The sequence below is a fragment of the Nycticebus coucang genome, chromosome 15 (assembly GCF_027406575.1).
Source record: "Nycticebus coucang isolate mNycCou1 chromosome 15, mNycCou1.pri, whole genome shotgun sequence".
Classification (NCBI taxonomy): Eukaryota; Metazoa; Chordata; class Mammalia; order Primates; family Lorisidae; genus Nycticebus; species Nycticebus coucang.
Genome location: NC_069794.1, coordinates 69809164 through 69831950, shown reverse-complemented (window position 1 = coordinate 69831950; position 22787 = coordinate 69809164). Strand labels below are relative to the sequence as shown.

Below are 22787 nucleotides of genomic sequence, written 5' to 3'. Positions count from 1 at the left end.
TTTTTATTGATACTTTTGTAAGATTTAGTAATCTTTGGAGTTACCACCTCCCACTTACTAAAAAACATTGTTAGTCCCCTTGCTGTATTATAACTGACAGGCTTTGTTAGACTTTCTTCATTCACTTGGAATAAACTTTTCCATATTTCCAAAGGTAGCAAACTTTAAAAATATTATTTCCTTTGGTTTTGCCACCTATGTTCTTTATCTGTACTTGATCTATTTCCTATAGTTGCAGTATCTGACATATTTTTTCCTTCTTACCCAGAGGAAGCATGCCTCTGCTAGCTACTGAAATGGCAACTCATCTGCTTTGAGGCCAATCATTTTATTATGGTTACATGAACACATTTGTATCTCATATCCTACCTAATTTAAAAATAAAATCATGATACCTTTTATAACAGCTTTTTTTTTTTTTCTTTTTTTTTGGCCGGGGCTAGGTTTGAACCTGCCACCTCCGGCATATGGGACTGGCACCCTACTCCTTGAGTCACAGGCGCCGCCCTTATAACAGCTTTTTTTTTTTTTTTTTTTTTTTTAGTTTTTTGTAGAGACAGAGTCTCACTGTACCGCCCTCGGGTAGAATGCCGTGGCGTCACACAGCTCACAGCAACCTCTAACTCCTGGGCTTACGCGACTCTCTTTGCCCCAGCCTCCCAAGCAGCTGGGACTTATAACAGCTTTTTTCAATCAACCTGTGGGTTGCGACCCCTTTGTAACAATGAAAGTACGTCCTGCATATTAGATATTTACATTACGATTCGTAACAGTAGCAAAAATTACAGTTATGAAGTAGCAATGAAAATAATTTTATGGTTGGGGGTCACCACAACATGAGGAACTGTATTAAGGGTCGCGGCATTAGGAGGCATTAGGAAGGTTGAGAACCACTGTTTTGTAAGCATACAAAGTATTAATAAGTTATTGTCCGGGTTAAAAATGTTTAGTAGTTATATACATATATTTTGTTTGATTTGGTTATCTAAAAAAGAAACAATTTAGCTTTTTTTAATACAGTTTTTGGCCGGGGCTGGGTTTGAACCCGCCAACTCTGGCATATGGCGCCGGTGCCCTACCCCTTTGAGCCACAGGTGCTGCCCTATTTAGTATCATTTTTAATGTCAGATGGTAAACTAAAATATGGAACTAGATTGTTATAATTTGTGCATTTTTGTTTAACATAGTATCTAGGATAGCTGTTTATTATTTATTGAACAGTTTGCATACCTGAAAGTTTACCTTTCAGTTAAATAAGTGGCATTTTCAAAATAAAGGGAAATAAAACTGGAAAAGGATAAATAGGATGTGTGTCTATTTTTACGAACTACAAATAATTGATTGCCTTACTTGATTTATTTCACATATTATAGCCTCACCTCCCCTTTCTCATTGTGAAAAATTCCAGGGACTTACAAATGTAGAATACTCAGCTTTCACTGCAGTAAGTTCTCAGTCCAGCTTTGCTTTATCTATACCCTGCCATCCTTGGCGTATTTTAAAGTAAATCCTAGATGTCAGTAAATTTGATCCATAAATATTTCAGTTTATTTCCATAGAAGATAATCAAGCCTTCATTTTTAAACCACATTTTAAGGATCTAGTATTCAATTAGTATATCGTATTAAATGAAGGATATAGCATTAACGTTAGGCCAGAATAAGTGCCCAGTGAGGAAATGAACCCAGGTCATATCAATAATTCTTAGTATTCATGGGGTGAAATTTTTTCTCTTCTTTTTAAAATTCAGGTGTACTTTATTTTGAATTCAATGGGTCCTTTTCTTTTGGCTTTCTCTTCTTTCCCTGCACCTCCACAAGAGGGCAGAAAAGGAAGAAAGAAGTGAAGTTCAAATAAACTTGGTTTGATTTTCACTTTTGTTAGTCTAAGGGAATTTTGAAACATTTTTGAGGTGACTTCTTGAAACAACTTACAGTGGTCTTCCTTACTCTTTAGAGACAAAATAATATTAGCTATTTTAAAGGGGGGTAGGCAGAAATCTTTTTTAAAAATGGTTCCCAATGTGTTATCATAGCCTTTAATTTTCTCTGTTATTAATAAGTTCTCTTTTAAAATAATGATTTGAGGCTGGACATGGTGGCTTATGCCTATAATCCTAGCACTCTGGGAGGCCGAGGCAGCAGGTTCCCTTGAGCTTAGGAGTTTGAAAACAGCCTGAGCAAAAGTGAGACCTGAACTCTAGAAAAAATAGAAAAATTAGCCAGGCATAGTGGTGGGCATCTGTAGTCCTAGCCATTTGGGAGGCTGAAGGCAGGGGCATTGCTTGAAGCCAGGAGTTTGAGGATACTATAAGCTAAGCTGATGCCAAGGCACTTTAGCCGGGGCAGTAGAGTGAGATTTTGTCTCAAACCTTCCCCTCTTCCCCCCCACAAACAACAAGAATGATTTGGGCTTTCATGAAAATACGGCATTTGAATTTTTATCTAATTTTTGCAAACTGTAGAGTATTGTTAAGATTTCTCATTTAGTGATGTCAATGTTGCCTAGTTAAGGTATTTTAACTGGGCATTTGATTAGTGATGGAATAGGCATACGTATGGTTTTTAGCTCTAAACTTTATTTCTTAAAAAGCTTCAGTTACTATGGCTGTGTTTTTGAGTGAATTATATTCATAAACACCTAAAATGTATTTTAAACACTTTATGTCAAAAACAGTATTCTATTTCAGGCATGTTTGACACTGAATGCCTGAATGCTCCATAAATTGCTGTTTAGTCTGTGGAATTTTAAAAAAGCTTCTATAATGTTTTTTTGTCAATGGATTATTTTGTTGTTTAGACTTGGTATTTGGATTCTGTGATCTATGGTAGTTTTTGTTCTTCAACAGGATGTATGTTTACTTTCCTTATTTTTTTGTTTTTGTTTTTTTGTTTTTCTTCTTTTCCCAGTGAATATATTTCTTTTGGAAAAAGGCTAGTTTGTTTTGTGTATATCCTTTTAGCTGTTATACGATATTGGGGAAAATAAGACAAACTTGCAGAAATTGATTCTTCTTTTTGTATGTATTTTGTCATGTCTTTTGCAATTAGTGTTTTCCTTCTGTTGTCACGATTTGGATCTCTGGTTATCAAAGTTTCTGTATCCCTGCTGCATGACACATAAGTACAATGAAACTGTTATCTTACATTCCTATAGCATTCTTTTTCTCAGCACTTAATGCCTTTTATTCCTTAGCTTCATGCATGAATTATGTAGCATATGTGAAGAGGCTTAAACTGTTACCATTACATTCTTTCTGGATGGCTCCTGATATATTTAGGATATACTTATGCTTTAGACAAAGTAAGAATGTTATTGTTGTTGACCTTGACACCAGAAACTGGGCAGACATTATATAGCTATGTTTGAATCCTCACAAAATGTGCTATTGAAGCCAACAGAGTCCTGGCGGGAGACTCTCCTGGACAGCAGAGTTATGGAGCTTTTCTTCACAGTAAGTCTTAGTCTTCATCTCTAGTAGCAAGGGCCGCAGGAAGAGGGAAATGCCTTTGTATTTTTTTATAAGTAAGATAGGAACGATTGCTTTTCTGTCCGAAAGCTTCTCTCTCAAATATATATTTGCTTAAACAGAAATTATATAAAGAGATTCTTGCTGAGAAGAGTGGCATTATTTTATGTTTTTGCAAATCTTTACGTCAGGTTTATCAGGTGCTGTTACCTTCTGCAGCCTTTAATCAGTTACATCATGTGGCCTCAGGAAAACTCTATAGTATATGACAGTGAGAATGGAAAAGGCAGATACTGTGTTATTATTACTATGAAAATAATTTTGCCTACAGACAACCTCACAGAGTCTTAGGAGGCTATAGGAGGTGTTTGTACCACATTTTGAGCACTGTTCCAGTGTAGTGTACTTTTTATGTACTGATTATATTTATCAGTTATGGGTTAAGTTGAATAGAAATTTATTTCAAGTATAACTTATTATTGGGTAAATGTTAAAAGGTAAACAGTATGTTCTCACATTTGCCAATGAGTTTCCCCAATGAAGTAGTTAAAATCTGGAAAAATATGTATGTGTCTGTGTGTGTTAGGTGCTAATTTGCAGTAATAGGATAAGTGTACAAGTTAGTTATATATAATGATTTTTGGACAAAAGCCCAAATAAAGGCCAATTAAAAAGAAAAAAGAAAGCTGTCTTGCTTAATCCCAATCATTAATTATAGTTTCTTACCTTTTCATTGTTTTAAAAATATTATGGATGAGCCTTACTACTGCCTTTTTTGATTGAACGATTTAAAATATTGTACTTATGTGGTTATATATTATAAGATATCTAGAAGAAGGTTACCCATCCTTGAGTTACATAAAAGATATTTTCTGTAGAAATATTCAGACTGAGTGCTTATTACCTTACATTTTCATTTTAAAATTGGAGAAATGCTGACTAAAAACACTATCAAGATCAAAGAGGTAATTGTAACTAAATTTTAAAATTCTGTTGCCTGCCGCATCTGACAGGAATTGTTTTGATATAAAACCAAGTTCAAGTTTTTGTATTATGCACTTGATGAAAAGTAGATCCCACTCCAGCAGTTTTTGAAAAGGTGAAAAACTTACTGGCAGTATTGGAAACAACTCTACCAAATCCGAACAGCTGTCTAGACAAACTAGACAGCTGCTTCTGTCAGCTCTGAACTACCACATGCAAATAACTTTTGAATTTGCAAGTTAACCCTTTTTACTTTATTTTAACAGTTTTATGTTTGTGACTAGTTATTTTCACTTAAACAGTTTATGAACAATTTTAATTCTGTTAATGTAAGATTTATAATGGCTAATATTTTTATTTAATTTTTGTCAAATTTATTTTCTATAATGTGAATTCATGGCTAATTTAAAGCACTTTTCCACTGGATATCACTATTGTGCTAGATTTGAATAGATAACATGTAAATATACTATTACTTCAGATCAGGACTTTAAACATGATGATCATAAGACTGTAAGTATGTTGGAACACTTTTGGTTATATTTTGCCCTTCAGAAGTCTATGGACTTCTCTGTTTTTCTTTTTTTCCATAAGGTTTTGAAAAAACCCACTTTCATCAGATTTCCTCCTACCTTTTTGACAGATTCTTCTTGATCTCCATTATGGCCTCTTCTTTCCTTGCTCATGGCATAAATATTGGAATTCCTATCTTAAATCTCAACTTTGATGACTGTGTACGCTTTGCTAGGGCTATCTCCTCTACATGTAGTCTTTCAGGCACCAGTTCACCAATGACTCCTAAGTCTATATTCAGCACAGGCTGCTCAAGAGTTCCAGAGCCTTATAATCCAAGTGCTACTGAGTGTTTCAATTTGGATGGCTCACGGACATCTCAGATTTAACATGTTCCAGTAGAATTCATCATCTTACTAACTTCCTTCTCCTTTTTATTTCTTGTCTTGATGAATAGCCTTCCCATTCACCTTAGCATATGTCCTGTTAGACTCGATTTTCTCCAGTCCCTATGCCTCTTTCCCATATTCAGGTGGTGAATTCAGTTTGTAATAGTTTCTACTGACATACATGTTCAGATATGATAGAACTCTTTTGTAATGCTGACTTTGAAATAAGGGCAAAAATTTATTCTAGAAGAATGATGAGTTTTATATTCAATTAAGCTTGAGCAATATAGGCAATCTCTAAGTACACTTATCTGTTTTTATTTTGTTACAATGTCAGCATTAGCTATTTCATTGAGAGTACTCTTTCCATTCCTTACTCTAGACCAAGAATTAACAACCATCTGGTTCTCTGGGTACAGAAGATTGTGAGATGAGTTTCTTTTGTTCCAGATTACATTGCCTCTGTTAGAATGTATCCTTGGATATTATGCTTAAATGTTGATTGGATTCCTAGTTAAGATGATAAAAGTTTAGCTGTGGATTTCAGATAAATAACTTATGAGTTGAGCTCAAAAGTTCATGAACTAGACGATGTGCATAATATAGTGGACATTGGATTTGTCAATTGTACTCTGAATTTATTATATAAAACTTAAAATATATTGGAATATACTTTGAAAAACATTTGTATTCTAGACCAGGGATTTATAGACTTTTTCTGTGTAGGACCGGATAGTAAGTAATTTAGGCTTTGCAGAACATAGGCTTATATTCAACTCTGCCCTGACCGTGGATGATATGTAAACAAATAGGTGTGGTAGTGTTCCAGTAAATCTTTATTGATGGTTGTTAAAATGTGAATTTTGTAGAATTTTCACAGGTCACATAATATTATTCTTTTGATTTCTGCTTCCTCTTCCATGTAAAAATGAAAAAACTTAGCTTGCAGGCACACAAAAATAGGCAGGAGGCCACATTTGGCTTGTGGGCTGTTCTTTGTCAATGCCTGTACTAGTCCACAGAATATAACATTTTAAGCATATCAATAGATCTATTAATTTTGTAATTTTTAGAGTCATTTTAGTATTTTAAATTTTATTACCAGAACCTTAAGAAGTTCAAGGACTAAGGATTAATGGAATCAGTCAGTGAGCAAGGATTTGAGTGGTCATTGTGGCCCAGCATACCAGTGAGTACTTATAAGAAATGTTCTAACCTCCAGTAATTTATAAATGATTTGCAGAGTCAAAGTGCACATAACCTGAAACAAATAGTGAATAATGATCAGTATTACCTATCATTTACAAAGTAGAGAATGTTGTGTAGGAAAGCAAAGGGCTAGAATAGTTAAGTGCTTGTGGAAAGTAGAAAAGGAAGGGTCACAGTAAATGTTGGGTAGATTTAGATTAATAATTATCATATAATTTCTTCACTTAAGTTTTCTTGGTTATTTAAATTATTTCAGACCACAGAAATAAAACCTTTAATATCTGAGAATAGCAATAATGTGCAATTAGGGAGCAATATTTTAAGAGCATTTCCTTCATACAGAGAGCACTGTATACCAGATGTGTCACATTCATATTACATCATTGAAATAAAATCTAGATGAGCTTTTACATGGATTTAAATATAATTTAAATAAAATTTTTATTTAAAACTTTTTAGCATTTATTATTGGCAGTGGTGTAGGATAAAATGAAGTTCAAATGAATTGTAGGCAATCTGAGAATTAATGAAAGAGTGTACTTATATGTTGGTTGAATAAATGAATGATTGGTCTAAGGATTTTTTTTTATTAGCACCACATTCTAACTAACTGAGCTAATTGGTCATCTGCTTATCTATATTTTTGTAATATATAGATCACTACGAAAGTTTTGAGATGAACTGTGTTATGGTCCATTATATCACTTCCAACAAACACAGTCAGCAGTGTCCTTTCTTACTCGTGCAAATTGCAGCATGCTTGGCTCATCAGTTTTGTTGGGAGGGCTTTAATTGTTTCCATCGGTGTGGATTTTACTTTTCTTGATTTTTGTATATCTTCAGAACTTTCCTAATGACTCCCACATTTATTGGTTTTCTAAGTGTGCAACTGTTTACTTCCACTAAAGCAGCACTTATATACTCTTGATTGAACTTGTCTGCTAACTTTAGCAAGAAGCTGTAGCTAGGCATAGTTAGCATAATACAGATGACTGTCGTTGTTGCTGTTTTTAGAAGAAGCAGTATGTCTGATGGGCTGGCATCTGTTTCTCTTTGTCATAACATGCTGGAGACATTCATTTTTAAAAATGTAGGTAGCCCTCAGTTAAAAATGAATTGATATGTTTAAAATCATGGCCTATGATATAAAGTGGACTGAGGGACAATGTTCAAATTCAGTTTACTTCAGGAATTAATTTTCTAGAAATAACTAGCTACAGTGAATTTTTTTCTTGCCTTATTTGGCATGTAGACACATGACCTTTACAAAGGAAGAATTTATTCTTATGGATTAGTAATTCTTTCTAACAGGTACATCGAAAAATCAGAGAAGATTCAGATATGGCACAAGATTCTCTACAGTGCCTTGCCCAGTTAGCTTCTCTGCATGGACCCATCTTCCCTGATGAAGGATCACAAGTTGATTATCTAGCACATTTCATTGAGGGATTACTGAATACTATCAATGGGTAGGTATACTTGCCCTTTATAACTGAAAAATGAGCTCTCCGTTTTTTTCTGTGTTCAGTAGTGGAGGAAAAAAAGAAACTAGTGATTTATTTTTCTCCCTTATATTTTGAAGTGAAGTGTGGGTAATTTGCAGTAATACACAGACTTGACATTTAAAATGAGTAAGAATATTTGCATGTTTAGAAATGAATTATTGTAACTTTTCTTCTACAGTCACTTAAAAATATTCATTGTTTGGTTTGTAGAATTGAAATAGAAGATTCTGAAGCTGTGGGAATCTCCAGCATTATAAGCAACTTGATAACTGTGTTCCCTCGAAATGTTTTAACTGCCATTCCAAATGAACTTTTCTCCTCCTTTGTTAACTGCCTCACACACCTCACTTGTTCTTTTGGGCGAAGTGCAGCATTGGAAGAAGTGGTAAGTGACTGTTTTCAAATAAATTTGTATTAGTTTTTCACAAGAAAATTTGCTGTGCTGGTGGAACATTTTTATTTCGAGTGCTAGCTATTGTTAAAATTACATTTTTGTTTATATGTACAAATTATTTGGTGACATGTGTTGGGTAACATGACTTTTAAAAACAAGTGGATTAAAATCACTTTAGTAGCTGGTAGTTATTCGTCTTAAGATTTTAATTTTGAGAAAATTTAGTACCTGAATGTAGGAAATGGAATGAAATGCTTATATTAAAAATTATGTGAATCTTAAATGCAGCTGATAAATTTTTTTTAAACATGTTGAAAGTCCATTTTAATAATACAAATTTATTAAATCGATAGGGTACTTCTGTGATATGTGTAATTTATGGCTGTGATTATGTGTAATTTTATATATTTTTTTGAGAATTTTTTATTTTGGAATTGTTTGGAAATTAAGTATAGTTTGCTTCAAATCATTGTAATACTTATTTTGATTATGCTGTGCTTTTTATTTTTTGGTGGCATAGTTTAATAATACATCTTGGTAGAATTTACTTTAAATTAAGGCCACTACCAATACTAGAAATTTTTTTTTTTTTTTTGCAGTTTTTGGCCGGGGCTGGCGCCCTACTCCTTTGAGCCACAGGCGCCGCCAACACTATAGATTTTCTAATGTAAATTTTAATATGGATATATTCCAAATATTATATTTTAGAAAATATGTGCTAAAGCACCTTGATAACGTAATTGCTTTTGTAACAATTACTGCGAATACTTAAATTAATCATGGAAAATAATTGGTGTTTTCCTACAAAGTAGTTATTAAATTGCTGAAACTAATTTTTGCTTTTATGAATTAAAATGTAGATTTTAGGAGTAAAACGACTATTTGTAGATATAGTTAAAATTCATATTGAATACTAAGTTGTTTTGGTGGCGGTCTGGCAACATGTCTATGACTTTTTCTTATCTCTTCAGATGTGTTCAGAGAATAAAGAACTCAGAAGTGACTGTGTTTATGTAATTGGGTACTTTGGTGACTTGATGAAAGGAATTTGGTCAGAGAAATATTTATATGGTAGAAGAAATGTAGGCAGTAAAGAAAGTCATCATATGCTAGGTTTGAATTTTTCAGGGGGTTAATTTATGTGGTAAACATAAAAATCCAGAAAAGTTTTAAGTAGTTAAGCTTTACTCAGACTCCTGTCAAATGATCATCAATTGTGAACTAGTCAGCTTTCATTTAACATGGTTTCTTTGTAGTTTCCCTTTCCCCCCTTGGTTTATTTTCTCTTTGCCAGGTGGATTAAAGAGCATGTTGGTCACATATTTAGGAACTCAGCCGCCTTTTAATTTCTGTTTGTAAGTTAAGGATGTTCCTAAATTTTTTAAATATTAAATTTTTTTAATATATGACATTCTTAGTTTGCAAATTTTAAGTTCAGAATTTATTTATTTTGCAGTTTTTTTGGCCGGAGCTTTGCTTGAACCCACCACCTCTGGCATATGGGGCCAGCGCCCTACTCCTTTGAGCCACAGGCGTTGCCACAGAATTTATTTATTTTGATTAGGACATTGACAGCTTAGGAAAGAAACAATTTCTCTGTTGGAATATGGGAAGCTTAGACACATTTTTAGAGAAATAGATGTATATTGTGTTTCACGAGAAGGCATGTTCTAGTTATGATGTTACTAGTAAGTTTCATTTAAGAAAAGTGCTGTTTCTGTTGATCAATTTTAAAAATTGATCTATTTATGATATGTAAATTTCTCTTTAAAAATAATTGGTCACTTTTAAAAAGGGCAGAGGGAAGAGATTTGTTTGCTTTGCATTAATCATTGAAGCCAGGTCATGGAGGTTTGGTAAATTGAGAGCTAAGGGGGTAGCGCCTGCATGGTAACTTGCCTGAAGACTAAACAAATTCTCCTAAATGTCATTTCAGCCTCATGCTTTCATTGTATCTGGTGTGTGCTTGGGGGTAGGGGGAGCCTGGGGAGTGTGTAGCTGATAGCAGGAGTAGAAAAACAAGCCCAGCCTAATCAGATTGGACCTTCTGTGTACATAGCACATACTAGTTCTGAGATGGGAAAATAGATTAAGACATGATCTTTTAAGCAAAATTTGAAGTATTGAGACATATTAAAAAAATTACTTGATGGCGGCGCCTGTGGCTCAGTGAGTAGGGCGCCGGCCCCATATGCTGAGGGTGGCAGGTTCAAACCCAGCCCCGGCCAAACTGCAACAAAAAAATAGCCGGGTGCTGTGGCGGGCACCTGTAGTCCCAGCTACTCGGGAGGCTGAGGCAAGAGAATCGCTTAAGCCCAGGAGCTGGAGGTTGCTGTGAGCTGTGTGATGCCACGGCACTCTACTGAGGGCCATAAAGTGAGACTCTGTCTCTACAAAAAAAAAAAAAAATTACTTGAGGGGTGGTGCCTGTGGCTCAAAGTGTGGTGGGTTCAAACCCAGGCCCGGCCAAAAACTATAAAAAAAAAATTACTTCAGGAGTCTAAATGGTATGGAAAGATCTTGAAATTTGAAAGGTGACAGTATAGTTATGGGCTCGGTTAATAATGAAGTACAAGAGCTTGACAAGCTGCCTCACCTTTTATGAGCATGTTTCCTCATTGTTAAAGTTGGGATAATAATTCCTTCTGCTGCTTTATGGCATGATTAATAATGAGAAAATTCCTGTACAGTATGTACGATGAAATGAAGAATAAGAATTTTTTACATTAACCCTTATAATAGCATTTATTGAGAGCTTATATGTACTGTCTTACCACATAGCATCGTATGTTGAGTTTTGTTGTTCTGTGCAAATGAATTGTTTTGATTTTAAAAAAGTTTTATAATTATAATTTTGTGAAATGTTTCCTGTTTTTCTTTAATATTGAAAGTTTCTTTTCCCAGTAGGAAAATAGGTTTCACATATCGACTTGGTTTTTTTATGATAATACTTTTTTCAGACCTATATTTGTTTAGGAATACACATAGTTATATTTTTTAAAAATAACAATTCATGTCTTTGATGGTGATTATGTTGCTATAGCAAGACGAAAGTTTCTTCCTGGGAAGAAAAATTCTTGATATTAATGTGATTTAGAAGTATGTCCTTGCCTACTGGCTTAACCTGTGAGAGAAGAGATTATTTAAAACAGGACCACCTCGACTTGCATTTACCTGAGAATCTTTATTTACAGAGAGCAATGCTAGTGTTCAGCCAAGTTGTTCTGTGGCTGTTAAAGCTTCTTGATATTATTTGTGGCTCCCCAAAGCCCAGAATCTTTTCCTTATATCCCAGAAATTAAATTATTATCTATTGCTGTACTGAAGAACTGAGTGATTATAGAGATGAAATAAAATTGCCTTAAAGATGAAAGTTCTAACAGTAATTGTTCATATTAATACATCAACTATTTTATAAAATATACTAGAACATACATTTGAATTGGTTCAGCAAAATTTGAGGAGATTATGATCTGAAATGTATATTCTAGTTTGTTTCTTGGTTTCTTTTGTCAGTAAAAAATTTGGGCGGCACCTCTGGCTCAAGGAGTAGGGCGCTGGTCCCATATACCAGATGTGGCAGGTTCAATCCTGGCCCCGGCCAAAAACTGCAAAAAAAGAAAAAAAATGAATTCTGCTCACAAATAGAAGCATCAGAGTGAAGCCATGAAACATATTTAGTTACCCGAACAGTGCAGCCATCATGGCATGAAGTACGTGCATCTTGTGTGTGGGGTGGCATGTAGATTGTTTATAAAGGAAGAGTTTTATAGTTAGTTGTAGTTAATTTGTAGCCCAATCTCAAGACCATCAGGACAAGGTAGTAAAGAACAAGTCATTTGATAAAGTCATTAGGAAGTTCTTTATGGAGTGCAATGCAGTATAATAATTGTGCAATTTGTTCAGTGATTGCATTTAAAGGTTGACAGTCTTGGCTAGGTGCAGTGGCTCACACCTATATAATCTTAGCACTCTGAGAGGCCGAGGTGGGTGGATCCCTTTAAGCTCAGGAGTTTAAGACTAGCTTGAGCAAGAGCAAGACCCCATCTCTACTAAAAACAGAAAAATTAGCCCAGGCGTTGTAGGTGCAGTCCCAGCTACCTCAGGAAGCTGAAGCAGAGGATCACTTGAGCCCAAGCATTTGAGGTCACTGTGAACTGTGATGTCACAGGACTCTTGCCAAGGGAAACAGTGAGACCCTGTTTCAAAAAAATAATAATGAAATAAAATAATCTTGATTCTTATCTAGTTTCTCTAATTACTTTGTGAAGAGGGAAGATGTGAAAAGGAATACATTGAAGCCAAATTACGCATTCAGAATTGGGGAGCAGAAATTTTAGGTATGTCAGTGATCAGAGGGAAAGTAATACTCAGCTTGAATGGTGGAAGTATTAGTACAATTACAGTGTCACTGAGCAACCTACTTTGTGCCTTCACTCATGAAAGGATGAGTTGTTTGAAAAATCCTTGCTGGCCTTCTAGAATGATTCTGATATCTAGGGAAGAATAGATTGATGATACTGGAGAGAGCAAGATGCCTGTCCATGCTCTCCCTACATATCATATGTATGTATTTATTTTCTTGCCTTATAGGTTCAAAGAAAAAAAATGTGTGAGTTTTTTTTAGACCTTGTACATTAAAGTGTATATATATTTCTTTCTTTCTTGTTTTTTTTTTTTTTTTGCAGTTTTTGAACCCACCACCTCCCGCATGTGGGGCCGGTGCCTTACTCTTTTGAGCCACAGGTGCTGCCCTTCTTTCTTTCTTTCTTTTTTTTTTTTTTTTAAGAAAGAGGCACAGTTTGCTCAGGCTAGAGTGCTGTGGCATCCGCCTCAACTCACAGCAACTTCAAACTCCTGGGCTTAAGTCATCCTCTTGCTTCAGCCTCCTTAGCAGCTAAGACTACAGGTGCCCACCACAACACCTGGCTAGTTTTTCTATTTGTAGTAGAGACAGGGGTCTCACTGTCTCACTCTTGCTCAGGCAGGTGTTGAACTCCTGAGCTCAAGAAATCCATCTGCCTCAGTCTCCTAGAGTGCTAGGATAACCAATATGAGCCACTGTGCCCAGCCACATGCTCCTTTTTAATAGTAACAGTAGCTTTAGCTAATACTAAAATATTTGGAAGAAAACTAGTTATTATTACACTTTAAATATAGATTCTTAGTAAAAAGAAATGTTTTAAAAATTAGTTCAGTGTTTTATTTAATCCCATTAAATAATTTCACCGCGCATTGTTTTTATGAATTGTATGAGTCACCTCTGATTGTTTAAATCTGTTGCACTAATCCTAGTGCAGAACCAGTGTTTCACAGAATTCTTAGACTTGCAATGGGGTAGAGAGGATTTAAAATAAAACTTACATACTGTCATAACTGGTAGTCTATACAGAATCTCTTATGTTGTTTATAATGCTAGCATTAGAAACATAACCAGATCCAATGGGTCTGAGGTTTAAAAATGAGTGACGGAATGAGATAGAAAAGAAGAGATTATCCTTCTATGCCGTGTAATTTGGGTGAGTGCCTGAGACATCAGCCCACTCTTCAATTATGTAAACATTTATTGAGCACCCACAGTATACCATGGTGTACATAATCCTTTACATTAATAATTTGGAAATTCAGCCTGGGTGTAGTGGCTCATGCCTATAATCCCACTGCTTTGAAAAGCTGAGGAACATGATCGCTTGATGCAAGGAGCTTCAGACTAGCCAGGCAATGTATGGGGAACCTGCCTACAAAACAAAGTAGAAAAAAATAGCTAGATGTGATGGTGTGTATCTGTAGTCCCAGCTACTTGGGAGGTTGAGGCAGGAGTGTCCCTTGAGCCTAGAACTTTGAGGTTATAGCAAGCTATGATTGTATGATTGGACCACATTACAAGAATTTGAAAATTCACATGCCTTTCCAAAAGGAAGAAAGCATATTAATCCAGGAGTGTAACATTCAAAATTCTTTGTGTAAATTACAATTTGGACTCTTAGTGTTTTGGTGAATAGGTTTTTTTTTTTTTTTTAAGTGATCTATATATACGATTCTACTAACAGACCAAATACTTGTCTACTAAATCAAATTTTCTTGGAGAATTTCAGAAGCCAGGAATATTATTAGCTGCATAGGTAGTCTGAAGTTAAATTAATTCTGTACTCTAAGGACTAGATGGAAAAAAAAAATGAAAGTAACTAGATGATAAGTTAATTTCTTTTGCATTTTACAAAGTCTTCTAAAATCATATATTTTTAAATGGAGAGTTCATGAAGTTTTATTTGTGACATTCTTGTCACTTCTCTTTATTATTGCCATATTTATCTTAAATAACGTACTAGGAACAAGTCTATATAATACTATAGCTCTTTCAGTCTTTAATCTTTCATATATCCTTGTTAATGTTTTATACTATGCCATATGAATATTATTTGTGATCTGTCATTAGACATGGGGTTGTGCCAGTGCATGTAAGTTTGAAGCTTATTATGAAATATTTCATTTATATGACGTACTGATTTTACATGTTATAGAAATATAAAGAATAATAAAGCAGATAGCTGTGTATCAAGCACTCAGATTAAGAAATAATGTAGGCTCGGTGCCCATAGCTCAGTGCGTAGGGCATTGGCCACATACACTGAGGCTGGCGGGTTTGAGCCCAGCCTGGGCCTGCTAAACAACAATGACAACTGCAACAACAACCAGAACAAAATAGCTGGGCGTTGTGGCGGGTGCCTGTAGTCCCTGGTACTTGGGAGGCTGAGGCAAGAGAATCGCTTAAGCCCAAGAGTTTGAAGTTGCTGTGAGCTGTGACGCCACAACACTCTACCAAGGGTGACATAGTGAGAGTCTGTCTCAAAAAGAGAAGAAATAATGTAGTATATTGATAGAACCTTCTCCCCAAATCTACCTGTGACTTTTTTCTTCTCCTGTTATTGCAAGTAAAGTTTTTGTTGCATTCCGGCCAAGTGAGTTTTTTATCATGTTCACAAGCAGATGCTGCTAGTGAACTTCTCAGCTAGTGTTCTTGGCAGTTTTTCATCAGCATCTACAATCTCTGATAGTTGAATTTGTTTTCACTCCCAAATTCTTACAAAGAATAATATAGTACATCAGCCTCAGGCTGGAAATATGGAAGTCAAAGTTAAGTAAGATTAAGGAAGTTCTTAAAGGCTATTTCTTATAAATAAAATTTTCTGTGAAAATTAATTGCCCATACTCATCTCACTGTATTTCTTATCTTTGAATTATATACTTTTTCCTATCTGTTTATGTTTACATGTAGAGATAGTTTTGATGATAAAGAGAACGTCGTAATTTCATGAAAGGATTTGGAGTTTCATGATGGTTATTTGCTATTCATGGGCAAAAAAAATAATCTATTGTGGGATGGATTAGAGCCAAATATCTGATAGTAACCACGGTATCATCTTCGTTAGGAGTACATTGATTTGGGGTTATTTGCAGTATATAATCAATCTTCTATACTTTTACAATATATACATACACACATATACTTTATATTCTTGAGCAGTTCTGGGTTCACAACATAAATTGAGTGAAAAAACGAAGTTTCCATATACCCCTATCCTCCAAACATATAGTCCTTCCCATCAACATTTCACACAAGAGTGGTACTTTTGTTGAAATTGATAAACCTACTTTGGCACATCATTTTTGCCCAGAGTTCATAGTTTCCATTAGAGTTCACACTTGGTATTATATGATCAATGTATTTGGACCAACATATAATATTCCTCAGTATGGTATCCTATAGGGTAGTTTTACCGTCCTGAAAATCCCATGCTCTGCTCCTCCCACAACCTCTGGCAACCACTTATCTTTTTATTATCCCTATAGTTTTGCCCTTTTCAGAATGTCATATAATTGGAATCATACAGTGATGTTAGATTTTAATCTATGAAATTCGATTCAATGTCAGAAGAGGGGGCAGTTTTATATAGTGAAAGTTGTCTTTCCAATGCTTCATTCAACAGTATTTTCATCAATAAAATTAATCATTACTTTGGAATAATATATTGAATATAAGTGCTAAAACATAAAAGCAGATTTTTTTCTATCAACTGAAAGGTTGCAAATTTACTCCTCCACACTTCCAAGCTAATTATGGGCATTGAAAGATAAGTGCTGATATCATATTTTGATTACTTTCTGTGCTCTGCATTTCTAAACGGAGTAAAGTGGGGTCAAGTAGTCTCATTAGCTCTAAGCCCCTCTGCAAAGCCTCTCTGGCAGTAGGCCTGACAATACCCGGGTCATGAGCACACAGTGTCTAGCTTGGTCTCCTTAGTCATCTCTGTGCACGTGCTCCTGGCTTGGCTGCTGGGTTTTAGCCAGCGTGGCCATGGAGCAGGGCCAGGGTATCATGAAAAAGCGCTAGGTTAGGTTTCAGTTCTCCGTGATTAGACTGAAAGATTTAGTTGCCAATTGTCATCAACCAAATTTCTCATATTTTGTTTGATGTGTTGCTTGTATTAGTGTCCAAAAAGAACCAGATGCCTTTTTTAGAAGCCCACAATCTTTATTTTATATTGCCATCCAAGGAGTTGGGGCTCTTAGAGGCTACCTGTGATCTTTTCTTAAATAGGAGGGATTAGAAAGGCATATAATACATTTACTTCTTATTTATACTTTTCTGTATGTGAATAATTAAACTATGATAGAATGTATTAGACATATACTAAAAAACAACAAAGATAGGTCTTAGAAAATATTCTGCTTTTTTTTCCCTGTTGAGTCATGTACTTCAGAAGATGCTATTCCTAAATTCCTCTTAAGATAAGTTACCACTGTGTTTATTTTGGCAAGATAAACTGTCAAGACTTAACAAATGATGTCTGCAAAGCACATGCTTTGTTAAATATATAAACAGGCCACAGATGTGTCTATGGTACGAAAGTATCGTATTCATCTCCATAGTCCAGTGCTTAGTACTTAGTGCTTGATACATTTTTGTTGAAATAAAACCACCTTCTCCTGCTGCTAATAAATTGAGCACCATGTTTGATCATTTTACATATATACTGTTGTTAACCTTAAAACTACATATACTGTTGTTAACCTTAAAACTACCACAGTTGATTTTATGATGTCATGTGTAGCATATGTGTAGTTCTAAAATTATTATAAAACGGCCCTGCATGAACTCACTCAAGAGCATTTGCAGTACCTTCTTGTTGTTGTCAATGTACTCTATCCGAGTTCCATCTCCCTTGCTGCTGTCACCTGCAGCAGAGATGACCACTGTTTTGAAGTTTATCAGTCCCTTGCTTTTTTTTTAGTCATATGTATGTATCCCTGTAAGACTGTGTGAGTATTATAGCATAGTTTGTTTTTTCTGTTGTGTTGTAAATGACTTCTGAGTTTTCCATTTGCCTTATAAACAGAGTTGTAATAAACATTCTTCTGCGTGTTTCTTAGTACATTTATGAGAGATTTTCTAAAGAATAAAAACCTAGGAGTGGAATTTTTGAGTCATAGGATATATAAATGTTCAGGTATACAAGATAGTGTCGAATTATTGGCTGAAGTGTTGGACCAGTGTACATGTTCACTGGTGGTGTGTATGAGTTTTCATTGATCCATGTCCTCACCGACACTCATTGTCAAACTAACTAGTATAAAATATGTCTTTTTTTTTTTTTGGAGACAGAGTCTCGCTCTGTTGCCCTGGGTAGAATGTTGTGGTGTCATAGCTCATAGGAACCTCAAACTCTTGGGCCTGAGCAATCCTCTTGCCTTAGCCTCCCAAGTAGCTGGGACTACAGCTGTGCACCACCACCACACCTGGCTAGTTTTTCTTTTTTAATAGAGTGATGGTCTTCCTCTTGTTCAGGCTGATCTTGACCTCCTGAGCTTAAGCAATTCAGCTACCTTGGTCTCCCAGAGTGCTAGGATTACAGGCATGAGCCACTGTGCCTGGCCATAAAATATGGTCTCAATTTGCTTTCCCAGGTACTAATAATACTAAGCAACCTCCAACTCCTGGGCTTAAGTGATTCTCTTCTCTCAGCCTCCCAAGTGGCTGGGACTACAGGTGCCCAGCCATATTTTGGTTGTAGTTGTCATCGTTGTTTGGTAGGCCCGAGCTGGATTCAAACCCGCCAGCTCCAGTGTATGTGGCTAGCGCCCTAGCCACTGAGCTACAGGCGCCCAGCCAGTACTTTTTTTTTTTTTTTGGAGACAGAGTCTTGCTCTGTCACTCCTAGGCTGGAGTGCATTGGGCAGTCTTACCTCACTGTAACTTACCTCCTGGGCTCAAGTGATCCTCCCGTCTTAGCCTCCGAAAATGCTGGGATTTACAGGTATGAGCCACACTGTGCCTGGCTTTCATTTGTTAAAACTAAGAAAGTAACATTGATATATTCTTAGTAACTAAACTCTAGGTTTTATTTGGATTTAACCAGTTTTTCTGTTCCAGGAGCCAATTCTGGATATCACATTGGATTTGAGTTCATGGTGGTTTTTTTCATTGTGTATTTTTTTTTTAATTATTTATAATTTTGGTTGCTCATTTGAGACACCTATCCTTTCTGTGCCTTTAAAATTTGCCTTTCTTTTAAAAATCGATCAAGTAGGGGATCCAGTTTTGTTATTTTCCATGTGGATAACAGGTTTTATTGCCACATTTACTAAATAGTCCTTCATTTCTCAATTATATACAGGACTCTAGTTTTCATCTATGAGTGGGTCTTTCCTAAGCTCTCCAGTCACTTCATTGATGAATTTGTCTATTTCTGTGCCTGTATATCACATTGTCCTAAGGGAAGTCCATGTAAGAAGCAGAACATTATTCTTCAAGAAGAGTTTTGGATATAATTGGCCCTTTAGTCTATATAAATTTTGTGAGCTGTTCATGGTAGATTATGGTTGGGATTATAGTGAATCTTTATGAAGGGTGACTATTTCCACTATATTAAGTTTCTTTATTCATTAAAGGAACAAATTTTTCCTACTTAGCTTATATTTTTGTTGCTATTGTAATAGTATCTTTTTTAAACCTTATTTTTCACATTGCTCCTGACACAGAGAAGTGCATTTGGTATTTGTATGTTGAGCTGATACTAAACTTGCATTGATTCTGATAATTTGTCTTTAAAATCTTTTTTAAATGGATAATCTTATCTGTGAATACAGTTTGTATTTCTTTCTCTTATTGTACCATACATTGTACATTTGTGTGAGTGCCCATCTTGTCATCTCTTGATTCACACATAGAACTATATGATGCCTTTTTACCTAATTATATAGAATTTTTTTTTTTTTTTTTTTAAAGAGACAGTCTCACTTTGTCACCCTCAGTAGTGTGCCATGGTGTCACAGCTCACAGCAACCTCCAGCTCTTGGGCTTAGGCGATTCTCTTGCCTCAGCCTCCCGAGTAGCTGGGACTACAAGCACCCATCACAATGCCCAGCTATTTTTTTGTTGCAGTTTGTCTGGGGCCAGGTTCAAACCCACCACCCTCGGTATATGAGGTTAGCGCCCTACTCACTGAGCCACAGGCACTTCCCAGAAATTTAATACTTTTCTAAAAATTTTGAAAAAGCAAAAGAATTGGAAGTAAACTAAATCACTTTTAATCTTCTGAAACTTAATAGTTAATGTTTTGATGTTTATTATTTCCAGGTTTTATTTAATTATACTTAAATAAAAGGCAAAGTAAAGGCAAAGTCATTGCTAGTATTAATGAGCATATTCTTAGGTGCTTAACTGTGTTAGAAATCATGGTTTTTAATGTAAAATAATGGAGAAATGATTCAGTGAATTTATTTGCATTTTTTAAAATGATGCTGCAGAAAAATTCTTCTATATTAATCACTATGTGACTTTCCTGTTCAGTAGACATTATAAAGAAAGTTTTCATTTTTGGTCTTGGCACCTGTAGCACAGTGTAAATTTATGGCACCAGCCGCATACACCGAGGCTGGCAGGTTCGAACCTGGACCTGGTCAGTTAAAACAACAGTGACAACTGTAACAAAAAATAGCAGGGCATTGTGGCTGGGGTCTATAGTCGCAGCTACTTGGGAGGCTGAGGCAAGAGAATCACTTGAGCCCAAGAGTTTGAGGTTGCTGTGAGCTATGATGCCAGGGCAATCTCCTGTGGGTGATATAGTGAGACTTCGTCTCAAAAAAAAAAAGAAAAAGAAAATTTTTCATTTTTGATGAATTCTTCCAGTGATATCCTTTCTGCCTAAGGCCACTCTTCATACCTGAATGAATCAGGCAGGTTTTAGCAGAGTCATATCCTAAAGAGAAGAAAGAAAAGTAAATGAGCATAGCAGTGAAACGATATCAGAGATGATAATTTTTTTCCTGATCCTCTTCATTGCATACAAGATTTCTGGTGGCTTGTAAAAAGAACATTTAAGATGAAGTAATCTTTTAGAGTTTGCAGAAGAGATTCAGAGTAGAAAGTCAAGACTAGAGAATAGAGCAGTCTTAAAATATAGGATGTAAGACTGTCTATAGACAATAATAAATTTGCTTTTCATATGTGGATTTGACGGACGTGGTGTGGAAAGGCAGATACAGTTCCTTAGGATTATAGAGTCTCATGCAAAAAAAGAAGAAACTAACCTGCTCAGAGGAATTTTTACAAATATTAAGTAACGGCCGGGTGTGGTGGATTACGCCTGTAATCCCAGCACTTGGGAGGCCGAGGGATTGCCTGAGCTCACAGGTTCAAGACCAGCCTGAGCCAGAGCGAGACTTCATCTCTAAAAATAGCCAGAGGTTGTGGTGAGTGCCTGTAGTCCCAGCTAGTTGGGAGGCTGAGATAAGAGAATTGCTTGAGCTCAAGAGTTTGAGGTTGCTGTGAGCTGTGACATCATGGCACTCTACTGAGGGTGACAAAGTGAAACTCTATCTCAAAAAAAATAAACAAAAAACAAAAAAAAAACCCCTCAAATATTAAGTAAAATTAAAATAGGAAAATACCTATTGAAGGTAGAGGATTAAAAATCATACTTACTGCAACAGGTACCAATTTCAGAACTCATCTGAGGAATTGCTGAGAACAAGATAATTTCCTGGCAAGCCTGGAAATCTCTTGTGACTTGGAAGGCAGGCCACCAAGTAACTCAGTATAGGAGACAGTGAATAATATGGAATCCTCAACGTGGTCACAACAGATGATGCTTGAACAAATTTTAGCTGGCTCCTTCCTTCCTTCCTTTCTTCCTTCCTCCCTGCTTCCTTCCCTTCCTCCCTTTCTTTCTTTTCCCCCTTTCTTGCCCCCGGTACAGTACCATCGCATTATAGCTCACAGCAGCCTCAAACTCTTAGGCTCAAGCTATTCTCTTGGCTCAGCCTCCCAAGTAGCTGGGACTACTGGTGCCTGCCACAATACCAGGCTATATTTTAGGGACTGGGTGCACTGTTGCTCAGGCTGGTCTCAAACTCGTGAGCTCAAGTAATCCACCTGCCTCAGCCTCAGAGTGCTAGGGTTACAAGTGTGAGCCACCCCACCAACCTGCCTGGCCAATTTTGCTGTTTCTTATATTGTTCCTTAACCCTCAGTATACCATCAAGTGGTAGCTTTTGAATTTTTATGTATAGTTCTAAATGTTTGTGACCATTGATTTGTTTTTATATCTTTTAATTTGTCTTATAGATCTTAGAGCAAAAAGGGCATTTATTTTAAACAAAGTAGAATAAAACTCATGTTTTGCAGTTAGCTATGGATACATTGGACTCTTCTTACACATGTAAAATACATTATGGAATCATAGTGTTCTGTTTTCTTATCTTGAAGCATCCTACTAGTTCATCACCTTAGGAAGTATTTTCAACATTACTCATTAATTTTCCCGCCTATAGATAATGTAGAAAAGACTAAAATAGTAAGAAAATGGAAGAATGGTAAAAATCACCTGGAAGAATGATATGGTCATGAAGTAAATCACTTGCAAGTACAATAAACACTGTTAATTATTTTTCCATTTCCTTTGTTGAATTTCTAAAAGTATGGCATGATCTTTCAAGAAGCTAAAAAAGAAGCCTAGAGATAACATCTCTCAAGTTATTTTCTTTATTTTAAATATTTCATTAGCCACTGTTGAGAATTCAGAATTTTTCACTGTGCCCTTAATAACAAAGAAAAAGAAATCAACAGAATAAGACATATCAGAGTCATTGAACAAATCGAGTGATTAATCCAAAGAGACAGCAACACCCTAGGCCCTAATAATGATAGTAAAATTGATACTATAGGTGAAATCTCAGACTGAGTTTTAGCTGATATCATAGATACATTATCTCAAATTCAATAATTGCAAGAGCAAATAATATATTTCTAAGGACAGGAAAAG

The 22787-nt window shown here is 35.7% G+C and overlaps 1 protein-coding gene across 1 annotated transcript in view; it reads left to right on the top strand.

Moving 5' to 3' along the window:
* The window catches only part of XPO4 (exportin 4), a 163709-nt gene that overhangs the window by 103913 nt on the left and 37009 nt on the right, over positions 1–22787 (top strand). The window contains exons 7-9 of the mRNA XM_053563297.1: positions 3342–3454; positions 7876–8033; positions 8280–8454. Of these exons, the coding sequence (XP_053419272.1) occupies positions 3342–3454; positions 7876–8033; positions 8280–8454 (446 nt within the window). The remainder of the gene's footprint in view (positions 1–3341; positions 3455–7875; positions 8034–8279; positions 8455–22787) is intronic.